The 17,898-nt window shown below is 34.9% G+C and overlaps 1 protein-coding gene across 2 annotated transcripts in view; it reads right to left on the bottom strand.

The window, feature by feature from the left end:
* PLA2G4A (phospholipase A2, group IVA (cytosolic, calcium-dependent)) overlaps positions 1-17,898 on the bottom strand; it is a 154,503-nt gene that overhangs the window by 35,122 nt on the left and 101,483 nt on the right. For both annotated transcript variants that reach the window (XM_011999161.1, XM_011999162.1), the window contains 5 exons: positions 13,117-13,339; positions 12,265-12,379; positions 5,525-5,662; positions 5,338-5,430; positions 1,629-1,700 (listed from right to left, as the gene is read on the bottom strand). In XM_011999161.1, the coding sequence (XP_011854551.1) occupies positions 1,629-1,700; positions 5,338-5,430; positions 5,525-5,662; positions 12,265-12,379; positions 13,117-13,339 (641 nt within the window). The remainder of the gene's footprint in view (positions 1-1,628; positions 1,701-5,337; positions 5,431-5,524; positions 5,663-12,264; positions 12,380-13,116; positions 13,340-17,898) is intronic.

The raw sequence follows: 17,898 nt of genomic DNA, 5'->3' as shown, positions 1-17,898 counted from the left end.
AAAACTCTATGTAAAAGAGAAAATATAAATACTAAGAGCCTAAAAGGAAACCTTAACCACATACTAAATAGCATGCTGAAAGCAAGGCTGGTCCTAAAACCAAAGCAGCCATATTCAACAGTCCTTGAATTTCTCAGTCTTAAGACTCAGCTAGTACTGTAGGGGTTATCAAATGTACTGACTATCTATAGAAATACTTAATAATGGAGAAACTGTTATTCTATCTCCTCGGTAGCCCCTAAATCAATACACAAATAATTCTAGCGATGCTAGGCATATGATATCTATCCCCTTTACAATGGCTAGCTTCCTTCATTAAAAGGAAATTCAAAACAAACAGAACTTCAACAACTAAAATATATATAAATTTTAAATTTTAAAAATGAAGGAGCCAGGATGAAGACTTGCTTCCTTCCAGGCCAGGGTTCTTTTGGGGTTCCTGAGTAATGATCAGGGCTGCTGGCCATTATTTGATTAGGCGGATCATGGGCTGCATAACGCAGCAGGACAGGGGGGCAAATCAGGGCTGAACCCAGCTTGCACTCATCTAGCCAAGCCTTGTGCCCAGGTGAAAGCGTTGGCTGTCCAGGGAAGGAATCATCTTTTTTAATGTTTGCAAGACACCACACACTAGCCAAGCCATGGCCTTGTGCAGCTACATTCTCCAGAGAAGGCAGCTTTTCTCTAATTCACACAAACACAGCTTCTGAGGAAGTAACAGCCCAGCTATGAAAAAAGAATTTTAATTTTAGTAATAATTAAGCAAGGATAAAACAGGCTCTTCCATGCCTAGTGGAATTAATTAAGTTTTGGACCAGAAAGCATCTAATATCTTCTAAAATCTAGATGATCATATTGAAACTGTAATAGGACAGATACATCCAGTTCTTATAAAGTCTTCTGTTTGTTTTGTTTTCTTTTTGTTTTTGTTTGTTTGTTGGCTCTTTTTTAACTATTTTTATAAATAGCTATCTCAAAACACTGTGTCAAAATAATCTATTTTACCACAAAACATTCAAAACAAATATGACCTTCATACTTGTTGCCAATCTGATCCTCACGTTATCTCTGCCCCAAGTCCATCATCGACTATCATGATCCACACCAAACTGAAAACTACCTTGCCAAAACGTAAAAGGGCTCATTTATACTACCAAATAATATACGCAACAAGTTCTTGATACTTTTAGCCCACTTCATCACCAATCCCTTCTCAAGAAAGGGGGTGTAGCCAGTCAGAAATGGAGTGAGAATACAATTTTTCATGTTACTTAATAACAGAATTCTAGAAGACAAAATTTTAATTTTTAAAGCTATCTAAAAAGGTTCCCAAATCACAGTAACCATGCTGAGAAGCCCAGTGCTCTATCTACCATCTCGGATCTGTTCATTTGTTCAACTTATAGTGTTCTTGAGGTATTAAAACAAAACGAATTAGGGATATATATGTGCCGCCTACTTTGTTAGACATGCAACATGCAATCCTCTCTCTCAATAGAAAACTACAATTTTATCACTTCCGTGTCTGAAGTGGAGATTACCATCAGCATCTTGAGTGAGAAAATCAGACAAAGTGTTCATATCCTTTCCTCATGGATCTCGGCCAGAGAAGTTCCTGGCTCACTCACCTTTGGGTTCGTGTGATTCATCATCACTGTCCGAACTATCATTACTCACAATATGCTTTGTTGTAATATTTTCTGTGAAAAGAAAACAAAAAAATTGAAGCACTTCAGGTGTCAAAATTAACAATTAAATGTATTATAAAGAAGTAATCTGAGCAAAACCACAGAGTGAGATCTACTAGCTCTACTAGTATAAATTTAAATCCATTTAATAATTCTAGATTTATTAGATTTAATTATGTTTTCAGATTTCTCACTGGAAATAAAACTTCCTGGCACATGAAAAATTAGTTTATATTTATTAATTCATGATTTAAAGAGGATAATTTTTATGTTTATCATAATTCTGAAAAAAATAACAACTTGATCATAGGAAGCTCCTTGTTATACCAAAAAATATGCCTTTTCTTTATTAGATATTTGTAAGTGGTGTTTATGAAGATAAAGGATAAAACCAAAATCTACAGGTGAGTTACAAAACAGTTTTCTTAAAATGAATGAAAGATACTAACATAAATTATCTTTTGACTTTCAATAATATTTAAAATTATCAGTTGAAATTCATCTTTTGATGTCAAGAATTTGTGCTTCCTGCAGAACATCTTAAGAGAACAGTTATAAAAACTAAAATAACAGCTAGAAATCCTTAAGGCAAAGACAGCAGTAAAATCTAGCACAATAACTAGTTATCTTTCTTCTTTTTTTTTTTTTAAACAGTTACCCAGGCTGGCCTGCAGTGGCATGATCTTTGCTCACTTCAACCTCTGCCTCTGGGCTCAAGCAACCCTTTCACCTTAGCCTCCTGAGTAGCTGGGACTATAGACATAGGCCGTCATACTTGGCTAACTAAAAAAAAAAAAAAATTGTAGAAATGAAGTTTCACTCTATTGCCTAGACTGGTCTCAAACTCCTGGACTCAAGTGATCCTCCTGCCTTGACCTCCCAAAGAGCTGGGATTACAGGTGTGAGCCACCGTGCCCAGCCTAGTTTTTTTTTTTTTTTTTCCAAGTAAAATGTGCATGAATGAGCAACAGTAGGTAATGGAAGGGTTAATAAATGCTTAAGGCAATGGATTGACATTTATTTTTTAAGTTTTTACTGGCATAATTATACATAAGAAATTTGATAAAATGTTCACAAGCTAATATTATTAGTTTCATTTCATGACTATCATCAATAGTAATTTTGTTACATGGGGGTGTGGGAGATGTTAAGAAATTATCTATCCCAGGTGCCATATACATTAGGTGTGTTTCTAGTCCTACATGTATTTTCTTTTCCTTCCTCAAGCATTTTCTTTCTTTCTATTGCTCTTCTTTTCCTTCCTTCCTTTCTTTATCTTTCTTTTCTTTCTTTCCCTCTCTTCTTTCCTTCTTTTTCTTCTTTCTTTCTTCTTTCTTTCTTTCCTTTCTTTCTTTCTGCCACATATGATAGTTTAAGAAAATAGTTCAGCAAAATATTGTCTTATTTGTAAGGAAGACTTCATGATATGAATAGCTAACTATTCTGAATTTACATATTTTCCATCCTAGCATAATGTACAACTCCATCTCTCAAAAGTGTAACTTTTTCACATTTATTCAAAACTCCTTAGAGAGTAAATAATTTCTTTCAGAGTTACCTGATTGTAGCCCAATTTACCTTAAAGTCTTTCTTCAGAAGGAAGAAAACAAAAAAGCAAAAATCATCTCTGAACACTCCTTTAGGAGGTAGACTTCAGTCAGCCAAAGGATACAGTAGTCACCAGGAGTCCTCAGAGTCCTCTCGGTCACCTCTCTGGTTTCATTTCTGGAAATCCTTACTTAATCTGAGGTAACATGCTTCCTGCCGACTGGCGGATCACACATACACGATATTCCTCCTCAGTCTGACACACAGTCCGAGTCAATAAGCTGCCAGACTGCCGGCCTCTAAGGAAACTTCTCAACAAAGAACCTTCTCAAAACTACCTAGTATAAACCTCCTCCTTTTCCTTGGCTTTTAGCCACTGTCTCACCCACATTCAGATATGTTATTTCAGTCCTATTCTCTTCCTGCCTTAAGAAGAAAAAAACAACAAACCCTAGGTTATCTGGATTATTCAACAGAGGGGCACAGGAAGCAGGCCTCAATATGTGATCTTCTCTTTCTTCTTTTTTTTTTTTTTTATTTTTTAAATCTTCACATAATTTAGAGAGAGAATTTGTTATTTCCACGAAGAGTTCGGAACAGGACATTCATCGGGGATGTAATGTTCATTAAAAGAAATCAAGTAAGATCATTTTATCATTATACACGTTGCCTTGCAGTTACTGTTAAGAGAATGTGCCCCGTGGTAAATGTCACAGCAGGCTCATGAGTGCCACCTACCTTGTCTGCTCATTAACTGGGTGATGATCAGAGGACAGAAAGTAAACAAGCACAAGGTGCCTTATTTCTGTGTTTGTTTTTATTTTTATTTTAAAATCTTTGACTCCAATGAAATTATAAGATAACTTTTCCATTATTCATTAAGAACTAATCAAAAATACAAATGACACTGTTGAAAATTTTATGAACTACAGGAGTTTACCACACTAAATACAAATACTAAATAAATTATCAAATAACTAAAAATCAATTCTTGTAGGAGCAGTGCTAATACTGCTTATAAGCCAACTTACTGTTCCAATTAATGTTACAATTGTATTCTCTTTTGCATGTAAACTTAATGGAATCAACTGATGTTGCCTGGGATAACCAAGGACAGCTTGTTTAAAATTTCTGCAGTAAACTTTTTGTATGCAAGCATTCTTCAAGTAAATTAATTATTTAAAAAGTCATCAATGTTATTCTGTCACCTTCTCTGTTCTCAGATAGATCTGTGCTACTTCCCAGACAGAGAAGAGATAGTAGGTAGTTGTGCTGATAGCTCATCGGGCACTTCTCCCAGGTCCCTGCTGTTATGGCTCCAAATTCAGATTTAGCATGCCACCATTTCTTTATGCTATCAGTCCAAACAGTCAAAACAAAAATTAGTGTTGATTAAAATACTGGTGGCAAGGCTTTTGGAAGAAACTAATGTAAATTTTTTGTTTGCTTAAATTAAATTTATTAATTTAAGAAAACATGTTTCTGTGGTATTCTTATAATGAATGAAAACAACTGGTCCCCAATTGAGATTGTCTACTTTCTCAGGTTTTGTAAATATTCATAATTTATTATAGGCTAATGAGTTAGATTTATTGAAAATCATTAGTTTAAGTGTACTGGGGTGATTTGATTTTTTTCCCTTCTTTTGGGTATAGATTAGTATAAGATGCTAACAGAATTCTGGTGAGTTAATGTTTAAAGGTTAAATAAACTGTGACAAGCATAAACTTCAGTGTTACATTGCATTTAGCTGTTGGTGAATCTAATCTTTAAAAAGCTACTCTTATTTGGTAAAAAGGGGATTTTCTAATAAAATTGTATGTTTAGCAGTATAATGCAAAAAATGAATAGAGATGTGTTCTATTAAAAATGACTCAGGAATCAATGATTTTTATGAGTTTTATAACCTTAGTGTCAAAATAATACTTAAGAAGTACCTTACATAATATTTTTTAGGAAATATTTAGATTGATTCACCAAATTATTAATAAATTTAGAATGATTGAAGTATTTACAAAGATTTAATATTTTCTCCAAAAATGTTAATAAAATTTATCAATGTAGCAAGATTTGTATCAATGTAAGCATATCTTTAGGATACCTAATTCTTCCTCCATTGTGCAGCCTCTACTTTGTGAACCAGAAACGCCCAAAACTCTGTTGAACAATATGGAAAAGGCACTGCCCCAGACACCTAAAATAAAGCAGAAACAGAAAATAACTTAAAATATACCAGGTTTCAAAATAGTCAAACAAATCAGTGATATATTTTTATTTTGATCACTTACCCATTAAGAAATGCAAGGGGTTTTCTTCATACTTCTTAACAACTGTTCCCATAAAAAATTTGCTTCCAAATAAGTCAGGAGCCATAAAAGTACCATATTTAGCCATGCCAATTTCATATGGACTAAATTCAACCCAATCTGAAAGCATTTTAAAAACAAGGCAATCCATTAACAGGAAAATGCTACAGCATGGTATGCACAGTTAATGATCACCCTAATAATGTCATGCTTATTCTCATGCACTTATTTAAAATATCAAAATGAAAACATTAGCCAAATGTCCATTATGTATATGACATTGTGTGGAAGTTGGGGGAAAAACGCTTAGAGGTGAATAAGACAAGACGATACAAAAAGATCCCTTCTAATTTGCAGAAATTAGATACATTTTACTATTTAAAAACTCAGATGTCTTTTTGAAGTCAGTTTTCATTCTATAGAACAGAAAACTGAAAACTGCTAACTAGATATAAATTTCATGGCACAGACAGAAGATATTAAACTCTTTTTAACAATCCAAACCGTCTATTAAAATGAAATAAAATATTTTCTAACATTTACCTTTTCTTCACCTTCACTTTAATTTTACTTACTAACCGTCTATTCTAACGCCACAAGATTGCAATACCAAGTTTTTAGGTTGAATGTCTTAGAAAAACATGGTAATAGTGCCAGAGACGTATACTGTCTAAGAGTGGGGGCTCTGGAGCCGGACTGTCTGGGATCAAATCCCATTCTGCTGCTTATGAACTGTGCTTACTGACTTGGTATTATTCTCTCTGTCTTAGGTCCCTAATCTATAAAATGTGAATAAAATCAGTAGATAGTGTGTAGGATTGTTTTGAAGATCCACTGAGTTAAGAAATGTAAGGAGCTTAGAAGAGGACATAGCACATTTTTAATTGCTCAATAAATGGTAGCCACTTTATGTTTCATGTATTCCCATGGGTATAACTATGTCTAATAATCATCTGCATCTTAATGTTTTCGGCAAGAACTCCTGGTTTCTGATTCCCATTTTCTACACTTGCAACTCCTTCATTCTTCTTCTTGTTGGTAAATGGTACTATTATTCATGCCACCACTCACTTTAGGATTACCCTTGATGGTTCTCTTTCCCTTATAGCTTACATGAGAAAAATAAAGTGCTGTAGGCACTATCACCAGGTATGTTTAGAACCTGATCACTTATCCATTTGTCCACCATGACCATACTGATACAAATTGCTGTATTCTCTCCCTCTCCTGGACCTCCACAATAGCCTCCTAAAATGCTTCTACTCTGTTCACCTATTATCTTTTTGATATCCCATAGCCAGAATAAACCTTTAAAAATATAAATCACAGCACACCAGTGTCATCTGAAAGCTTCCCATTACACTGAAAATAAAAACAGGGCTTACAAGGTTCCATCCTGGCCTAGATCGCACTGCCTGTGAGATGTGACCACATCTCCTAACAACGTTCTATCACAGTTTGTCTTGCGTATCCCACTTCACTTCATCCTCACAGCACAGGTCTTCTTACTGTTCCTCAAAGAAGTCAAGCTTATTCCCACTTCAGCATCTTACACTTGCTATTCCCTTCTGCAGTTCTAATTCTTGCTCCTACTTAATCTTTATTTTAGGGTCTTTGCTGATGGTCCATTACAAAATCCCAACATCATCCACCCCTGCCCAACTCATATTTCTCTGTCCCACTTCATTTTTTTTCTAGCTTTTCTCTTTCTGAAATTGTAATATGTCTGTAATATCTTATCCAACAAAACAAAATCCAAACAATTCCAAAATTCATAAGCTTTTTTGTTACTCATTTGGTGGTAAAATCTGATCTGAATTCATTTAGTGAGAAATCAGTCTTGAATGTCAGTGGGGACTCTTATAATTCATTTATCCCACTTGATGTGGATATTTACATATCCTACTGGAGAAATATCACTGTTTGATTATAAGAACCCACTGGGGTATTAGGTAATACACAATATGAGTACCTTTATATCTCTAAAATCCAAACATTTTGAATTCTAAAACACATGTCACCAAAGGTTTGGAAAAGGAATTGTGGATCTATATTTATTGTTTGTTCAATGGTAGGTCACAACATCCTCCTTTCGTGAAGGAAGAGATGAAATCACAACTTTAATAACATTGTAATTCATTATATGTTAAAGGCAAATGGTACATACACTACATCAGAAAGTGGTGTGATTTACAATGATTTACATGGAATTCGTGAGACATGACTAGCAATAAATCAGAGGTTGTTAGGAAAATTCCTGTATTCATACAAGTAATTTCCTATCTCTCAATTTCACAGCCCTATCATGGGAACTGAAGCATAACAACTTCCTGGTTCCTACTTTTCTAGCGATCTCTTCTTGATTAGTGCTGTGGCCTGGGCACACAGTAACTACAGGCATTCTCAAAAGCTAAGAGGAGCCCTGCACCCCTCACTGAAGAACTCACGGTGTTAGTTTTCAACTAATTCTCTCCTGCTGGTGACTCTACGTTTTGACTCCAACCTCTCTCTTGCACCTCCATGTACTTCCAACTTCCTTTGGGGCCCTTACACTCAGATATTCTGTCATCTCCTCCCTCCTCCCACTACCCTTACCTAGATAAGAACTCATCACCCTTCTTCCCAGGCCAGCTTACCTATTTCAGTAAACCATGCTATCACTCTATCAAATCCATCATTGCTTCACACCGATGACTTTTAGGCCTCTCATATCCATCTATTCTTTTCTTATCAGTATGTCCCTAGTTCCAGGGCCTTATCACAAAAGCACAATGATATCTCTGCTTCCAGTTTCATTCCTTTCCATTCCGTTTTCATTGGTCACCAAAGTGCCTTTTTCAAAAACACTACATAAATAATTTTATTGCCCTGCACAAAAGCGTTAACTATTTCCCATTATCATAAAAATCAAATAAAAATATTTCTGTCTGGAATTAAAATCATTCCATAACTTGGGACTAATGGTGCCTCCAAATACAACACCTTTTCTTCACCAATGTGTGCATAAGTCCTAGACTAGTTTTTTTTTTTTTTTCTTAAGTGATTCCCAAAACATAACTCTGACTTCCCTTCTGAACATTTTCTCATATTGTTTCCACACAAAGATGTCTTTTTACCTGTACTTGATAGATCCTTCTACATTCAACTTAAATCCAAGTTTCATCACTTTCATAAAGCCTTTCTTATGACTATACTAAATCTCTAAGATATCTCACATTTATGTCATGTCTACACACATATGTCAGGTCTAGGTATATTATAGGAATTTTTCCATGCTTTATTTTTGTCTCTTTCAATAGGATTATAACTTTCTTGAGGAAAAGTACTATATTTGTACTCCTATAGTGCCGGGCAAAACATTTAGCATGATGTTTCATAACATGCTAAGTTCATAACCATAAGTTGTAATCCATAAATGCAGTTTATTCACCAATGCAAATTTTTAAATGAATGTTTTCTGCAATGTGATGTAGTAGAGGATTCAAGAATTTCTAACAGTTTAAACACCAATGTTTATTTGTTGAAAATTTCCAAGAAATTTCTAAATGAAAGGTGTTTAAAATTATTCCAAGATGGAAGGAAAATATTACCCAGTATTGTTGAAGTAAAATTGTTAATAAAACTTCTGTAAGCTAATTTGATTATTTGACTCTTAAAAATATAATTCAGAGACTACCTCAACTTTTTCTTCTACATAGCCACTTTCAATCTAAGCACATATTAGAAGAATAAATTACAGACATGGCTCTATTCTTTTTTCCTCAATAACTCAAGTAAAGCTACTTGAACCCTCAAGACATGAACTTTAAGATGTCTTATCTGGGTACAAGATTCACATAATTAATGTTTAATGATTTTGTCTAAATCTGTTGGAAGACACAGCTCAAACCTCCTTATCACAGAAGCTTAACAATGAAGGTTAATGGTGCACCACTCATCTCAGTAGCACTGTTGCAGTTAGGCAGATGTCAAACTCAGACACATCCAGATCCAAAGACTATTAACTGGATGTAAAACAAATTTTTTCAGTCTAAAAGAACCCAAAATATCCACTCACCCAAATATTATTTATTATTTAATTATTTTAGTTAGGTTTTCTTTGAAAATAGCTATTGACTAAAACTTCAGAATAAAATATAATCACTGTGAAAAGTTCAGAACAATCGTGACAATAAAAATAAAACTATTATATTTATATGTCTCTTTATAGTTTTCAGTCTCATCTACTGCATATTTCATATTATTGCCTTAATAGCTCTGGAAGATACATCTTAGGGTTAATATGTTTTTTAAATAAGCAGGAAAATAAGAATCAGAGATTACATGACTAGCCTGAGCTATTCAGCTTGGAAGTATTGTAAGACAAGCCTTCTAAATTAGAATGTAGTGCTCTTTTGACCATATCATAATTCTTCCTGGGTGAAGGATGATTTATTTGGCCATGCAAAAATCTGACTAGCGTGCAAGTGTTATATACCAACCAATTCCAAAAATTTCAAAACTCCCCAAGATAATAGCTATGGGGAGAAAGCTATTTCATTATGGTGCTTACTTTTCTTACATAATAAAGTCTTAACTCTCTACTATGAACTCCATTATAGCCCAAGATGAGTGGTTCCCTGTTGCTGTTGATCATACCAGATTTATCCTTGACCCCTACTACACGCCCCCCTCTACAATCCAATAATTAAATGTGCCTTTCATATTCAAATCCTTTTTTTTATTATTATACTTTAAGTTCTAGGGTACATGTGCACAACGTGCACGTTTTTTACATATGTATACTATTCATCTTTAAGATTTAGACCTCTGACTTTTCTTACACAGCTTTCATAGAACATTCAAAATTGTTAAAATGTACTGGGAACTTGTTATTAGGGCCTACCATTGTTTTGTGTACTTTGTCTCATTTTTTGGCAAAACATTGTGAGAAGTCTCATCTTCATTCAACAGATGAGAAAACTGGGTCTAACAGAGGTTATATAACTTGGTCAAAATGACAGTGTATAGTAACAGCTCTATACTCTCTTGTGCCTTAACTTCTTTTAAATACTTATTGCAAATTTTCCAAACATTTGTAAGGGTAGGGACAATATATTGTGATGAAGAAAAAGGAGCTCTTCTTTAGCGCCTGGCAGACTATAATCCATATATTCGGTACTCACTATGTATACATCAGAAGTTAGTATGGTGAAATAAAAAGAATAAAGGATTTTTGAAACCAGTTCTCAGAACTGCTAATTACTTTCTAAGCGGCAATGTGCAAATTATTTAATCTTTATGAGGTTTTGTTTTTCCTTCTGTTAAAGAGAGCTAAAAATACCTACTCCCTGGTTGTAGGAAATATGGAATAAAATAGCAAATGCGATAAGTGCCTTCTGAACCATAAGCACGACAAACATTTTAGCCAATATTTTAATAAACATTTGAGTGAATGGATCCCATGTGTGCTAATTTTTGTAAACTATTCAAAATTTTTGTCTGAGAGGCAGTTGAGAGAAAATTGAAAATTACAAAAGGATTCTGGATATATATCTGCTAATTACACACTATGCATGATGGTTTTTTAAGCTCATGGTGTGTCTGAAGTCACTCAGATAACTTTCCTAAAAGTAGGATGAAGTCCACCAGCCACAGTCAGAAATGCCATTGTGCTGCTGACTAACACTGACACAGCCCTCCCAAAAGTATGCTATTGTGCCCCCCCAATTTTTTTTTTTTTTTTTTTTTTTTTTTTTTTGAGACGGAGTCTCGCTCTGTGGCCCAGGCTGGAGTGCAGTGGCACGATCTTGGCTCACTGTAAGCTCTGCCTCCCGAGTTCATGCCATTCTCCTGCCTCAGCCTCCTGAATAGTGTTGTGCACTTTTATAGTATCCAAGACGCAAAGCTTGAGAGGAAACAAGTGTTCACTCCTGAGATTTTAACAAAATGGGGCATTTGTTCATCAACCACAACAAATACACACAAGAACGTTTTAGGTGCTGAATTATAAAAATTACAACAGCACTTTGAATGGCAAACATACAGTTGGCTCTATATACCCATGAGTTCAGCAAATTCTATCAACTGCAGATCAAAAATATTTCAAAAAAAATTCCAGAAAATGTAACGTTGTTGACATGTACTACGTTTGATCTGTACTAAACATGTACAGACTTTTGTTCCTTGTAATTATTCCCTAAACAATATAACAACTATTTAGCTAGCATTTACACTGTATTAGGTATTGTAAATAACCTAGAGATGATGTAAAGTATGCAGAAGAATGTGTGTAGGTTACTTGCAAATACTGTGCCATTTTGCATATGGGGTTCCTGGAACCAATCCCCCAGGAGTACCAAGGGACAACTGTAGATCATATTACCCAATTAATGAAAAGATAACCAACAAGTAAGATAATTTGCACTACCTAAAAGCACCAGGCATATTATTTTGTCAAAAGTTACTGAGGAATGGGTAATTAAAATTGAGTTATTGATTGTATCTATGATTTTTATTTTATTACAGTAAATGAAAATACATTAGTTACTAGTTTCATGGAATATTCTCTACAACCAGAAAATCATCTCACTTAATATTTTCTTATATTTTCATAGTCTTATGTTACAGAAAATACATTAAAATAAGCAACTGAAATTGCTTATGACCTTCCTCTAAAGAAAACCACGGGAAACTGCAATTCAGAGGTTCCAGGAAGTGCTCTGAGAAAGGAAACAGCATACCTGCAAACATTAGCTCTGAAACGTCAGGTTTGACATGAAGACAGGTGAAAAGAGGTAAAGGGCATTGTGCAGTATTGACTTTTTCCTTCAAACTACTCAGGGTAGTATTCATTCTCTGTTCACAGAAGAAAGAAAAAGATGACTTTATAAACGGATAAAGGAAGAATGCTATTCAAAATAGTACTTCCAATCAAAATCTTATAATTTTGTAATAAAAATAACTCTTATTACTTCTAGAAATTACTAGGTCCTGAATGAACAACAAAAAATAAGCTCTGTGGAAGTAACTATCTTCATTTAAAAAATCATCATAACTCTAGAGACTACATCTACATCTGAACTGGAGAATGAATTAGCAACTGTGGAGCCTGGAAGACACTTAGCCCCTGGACCCCCTGTCACAGGCTCTCCTCTGCTTCATCTTCAAGGAAATATCAATTTACTCATGTATCAGGCGAGTCTGTTCTATGATCCCTTCCTTTCTTGACTCTGTTCAGGCAAACTTCATTCTTCCTCATCTAAAAATGTTACCATTCTTGGAGGGAATGGGCAGTTAAGGGTTAAAATGTGAATTTTCTTTTTCTTTTTTTCCCAGAGAAAAGCAATACAAAAGCATTTCCTCATACATTCAAAACCTTTACATGGTTGGAATGAATTAGTAAGCACTAGTTGAAAGGTAGAAGAATTATAATCTCTGGTGGGGAGAATGGGCTTAGTACACATAGTTGGACGAATAAGTAGAGTCCAGTGACTTTTATAAAATGTATTACGTTTTCTTTTATTTAAAATATAATATTATAATATGTCCTGTCTACTTGTTATAAAAGTAATGTAGATTGAGCTGTAACTTACATTATGAATTAGTGTTTCTCCTATTAACATCCCAAAGATATCAGTAAAGGTGACAGGTTGTCCAGAGCTTTTCTTCTTCCATAATGACTCAACATATCTTTTAACTTTCTGCGGTGTGAGAAGTAAAAGGGGGTTGTGGCTAACATTTTTCATTAGTTCTTCATTAATCTCCTCTGGCCCTTTCTCTGGAAAATCAGGGTGAGAATACAAGGTTGACATGTACCTATACAGAAAACAAAACACAATCAGTAAAGACAAAGGGCATGACACAGCAGTCTCCAAAGAAAGTAGGCACACTCTGTAAATAAAGCATGGTGGATATATTTGGTTAACTTCACTATCTGATTGCAGATATTAAAACATTTAAGAAAAGAATGTGTTAATCAGAAAGGAGTTGGTCTACCATGAAGGCAAAGTAAAAAAGGGGTGTCAGAGGAAACACTGAACTTTCATCCACAGTCTAAGAGAGAGGGTGCCCTACTAGGCCTACTGTCCATTATCTAGTGTGTCAGGAATGGGTTATCTCTATCAGACTGTTAGAGACTGATTACAGAGCACATCTGAGTCATGTAAATGAACTGACTTGTCTGGCTACAAGACTAGTCAAGGAATCTGATCATCTAAATTTCTATGATGATTATCTACAGGTAGAAAATGCGTTGTCCCAACTATTGTAAATTCTTAATTCCCTTAACAATTTTTTTTTCCTTAATTATCCATTGGCCAACTAGACAAAAATCTCAAACCCTGTCAGCTGTAGGTCTCTAAATTTCTGAACATATGAATCTGAAGGCAAAATCCTAAAGAGAAATAAGGTCTTTAAAGTAAATGCTTTCTTATGAAGCCTCTTGGCTGCCAGCCATTTGGCCACTTCTGGTAAAACTGGAAATCACCATGAACGTTAATATTTGATATCTAGATAATAAATATTCAGTTGTGGTGCTCCTGCCTGTGAACCAATACCTCTAGTATGGTGGATCTCATGCTGACTATTAATTACTCATTTTCTTATCTGTTTCCCTCAATAAATTATGTCCTCCTCCTTCATGAAATAAATTTTGTTTATTCATCTTTCTTAGCCTCAGTGACTAGTTAATGTCTGGCATATTACAAGCACAGCTTAGGAAATTCACATAACAAAATAAAAATAGAATATGTAAACACTCCATCACTTCATCCAACCAAGGAGAAAATAGCACATGTTTTAATCTCTTATTTCCTTGGGATTCAAATCAAAATGTCTATTATAATGGTTATCGTACCTTCGAGGGGAGAAAACTAATTCTTGTTAGGCCCCAACTATATTCTGGACACTGTGTTGGTTAATTGTTCATAAGCTGTTGTCTTGAAGACTCACAATGGCTTTCAAATATTCTATTTTAATTATCAGGAAAGAGAGCATTGGGAAATTTAAATAACATGCTCATACTCCCCAGTTTATAACAGCAGAACTGGAATTCACAATTTGTCCTCTCCCTGATAGGCTTTTTTTTTTTGGTCTATTATACAAGACTTCAGTTTTTAGAGATCAAACTATTCCCATTTCACAATAAATTATAATTCCTTATTAGGTTTGAGTTCCTTGGAAACAAACTGAGAATAATTATCAGTTAATAAATGGAGAGTAACAGACCCACAATGGAATACATGTGCAGAAAAAAAAAACTTAAAAAAATCTTTATACAACAAATTGAATTTGAAACAGTTTGCTCAACATGTGGTAATGATAAATCAAATGGACTTGCTCAACTCAACTTAGTATAATCACCAAATATCTATAAAAATGCAGCTTGGAATACTTGAAAGACACACAGTTTATTTATTCCTATAGTTATTCCAAAGTCTACCATGTGATTTATCCAAATCAACAAAGATACGATATTCTGGACCTTCTCATACTTTTAATAAATGCACAATATGCTCTCTGAAGGTTGAAGTAATCTGGTGTATTCTCACTCTCTCTTTCTCTCTTTCTCTCTTCCCCTCTCATGAAGCAGTTGGCTTGGAAATACAAACCCTGGTGAGAAACTGAAAAACCTAGAATACTTCAACAATTGGCATTGGGTTAATGGTCTCTGCTTGTTCAGTATTTATGACACATATTCCTTAGAATTCACAAGCTGAGTTGGATAATCTTTTCATGGTGTCCCTGCAGTTACATCCGAGTGAAACTATCTCAAAAAGTAAAAAAATAAAACATAGAAGTATCACCCCAATTTTTAACTCTATAGTTAAGCCTTAATTTTCATCTCTTTATCAATAATGTTTCCCAATTATGCCAGTCAATTTTCAAAAAGACAGTAGCTTAGACATAGCAGGGCCTCTATAAATTAGTTAATTAATGAATGAAAGGGTCTTAGGTTTATTTACATAAAAATCTGGAAATATTTGCCTCGAGTTTTTCAACATATTTATATGATAAGACACCTCATTCTTTTTATCTAAATGCATTTTAGATTGTGTGACATTTCAAATCTAAATCATGCCAGAGAGGAAGCGATACTCAGTTCAATCCCTGTCTCCAAATCAAATGGTCAGTGTTTTAAAATATCAGTAGCTAACCACCGGACGTGCTGAATCCGAACCTTCACGGGTAAACATTTAGGGTGAAACATTTAGAATTTTTGTGCTTAAAAAGTGCAGAAGTGATTCTCATCTGCAACTAAGATTTGGAATGACTTGAGAGACTCTCAACATCTGTTAAGCAAATATCTTAAAACCCTTTAAAAACCCCTAAATTAATTTTCCCATAAAATGCAGTTACTTAACACATTTCTTCGTTTAGTGATTAAGCAACTGTGACCTAAGGAAAGTCAGGCACTGTGCTAGGTAAGAGAGATTCATTAGGGAACAAGACAAGCTGAGTCCTTAAACAACAAACTTTCTCTAACACATATCTTGACCTTTGATCCTGTCACACCTTATATGACAATTTTTGTTATTGTTTCTTTTTTCATTGTTTCAAGAATTTTTCATACTGTTAAACTGAAAGTTCTCACTCTCAAAAACTATATTAGTTGGTTCAATGAATTGGACCATGTTGTCTACAGATGCAGAGCTGCTCTCACTTCTTTTTAGATGATAATACTGTACAAATTTGGCAGTCAACATCCAATAGCCCCTTACCATGCTATAAAAGAACAGCTGAGGAAGAAAGCTGTACTAATCCTGAGTAAAAGAAAACAAGATTACTGTCCTGGTTTTTTAGTTCACTTATTTCAGGTCTCCAGGTTGGCTAATATTTACATTTAATGAATCACAACTATCATCCAAAATTAATTTCAGAAGTAATTACCATAAAGGTAGTAGCAGGTATAAGGGAAGCTTTGTCCTACCTAAAATTCTCTTTTGTGATCACAGGAAACTTTCTGGGAGGTCCAGGGCTTCTCCAGATATTTCCGTATTACCTCACTTATACCAAATAATGGCCGTGTATCAGCAGAATATAAAAGGTTACACAACATAGAAGTGTAATGTGTTTTTCCAAGTCTTTCCGAATTCCTTCCTTTGAACTTTTTACCTTCTCACCTGTACTTTTTAAGAGAGAACTGTGAGCATGAATCATTCTGACCACTTTTTCTTCTGGTAAGAGAGCATCTCTTCTTTCACTGGTTAACACCTTCACCTGTGCTTTCCATCTTGTGTCCTGTCTCTGCCGGAGTCTTTTTCTATCTATGATCCTTCTATGTCTTTATCTTCCATCTATCCCTCTACATTATTTCCTACACCTCAGACATCTACAAAAATGTTCAACTCTCTTAAGTTCTGAAAAAAAATAATAAAAACCCTTCCCTGGGCCCTATGTTCCCTTCAAACAATGACTGAGCTCCTTTCTTCCCTTTCCAAACAAAGTACTTGAAATAATAGATGGCTTTTATGAGGTTCACATGCCTATTTTTTGTGCTTTCATGTTTTATTCACTTATTTTTTACAATCTCATGCTCAAAAGTATCTTTTTTTTTTTTTTTTTTTTTTTTTTTTTTGAGATGGAATTTCTCTCTTGTTGCCCACGCTGGTGCAATCTTGGTTCACTGCAACCTCCACTTCCCGGGTTCAAGTGATTCTCCTGCCTCAGCCTCCCAAGTAGCTGAGATTACAGGCATGCACCACCACGCCCAGCTAAATTTTTTATATTTTTAGTAGAGACGGGGTTTCTCCATATTGGTCAGGCTGGTCTGGAACTCCCGACCTCAGATGATCCACCCACTTTGGCCTTCCAAAGTGCTGGAATTACAGGCATGAGCCACCACACCCGGCCCCCAAAAGTATCTTTTAATTACTTTTACTAGTGGTTCCTGCTAAAACAACTAACCAAACCCAATCCTTTGCTAAGCTTTTACAGATTTTCAACATTATTAAAACATCCATTCCTTCTTGAAGCATCCTTCCCTCTAGATCCCATCTTTTACTTGATTCTCCTCTATGACAGCTTATTTGCAGTCTCTATTAGGGTTTTATTTTCTTTTTATCTATGAAGTTTTGGAGTGTTACAGGGATCCATGAATTAAATTCTTGGTGGTAATAGATAAAATGGTAGAAGTTGGTGGAATTACCTAGGGAGAACATACTGATATAATAGACCAAAAGAGAAGCCCTGAGGGAAAGCCCACATTAGGGAGAGAAACTGTGGAAGTGGTAGGGACAATATATGGAGGAGGGACCAATCAGAGAGGATGAAATAAAATCAAAAAGGCATGATAGGAACAATTAGAAAAAAGGACAAATCAATGTGTGAAATGTCTCAATATCCAATCCCTCCCTCACCAACCCCACACACCCTGA

The sequence above is a fragment of the Mandrillus leucophaeus genome, unplaced genomic scaffold, assembly GCF_000951045.1.
Source record: "Mandrillus leucophaeus isolate KB7577 unplaced genomic scaffold, Mleu.le_1.0 Scaffold584, whole genome shotgun sequence".
Taxonomy (NCBI): domain Eukaryota; kingdom Metazoa; phylum Chordata; class Mammalia; order Primates; family Cercopithecidae; genus Mandrillus; species Mandrillus leucophaeus.
The sequence above is the reverse complement of the archived record's forward strand: the minus strand, read 5'-3'. Positions and strand labels throughout refer to the sequence as shown.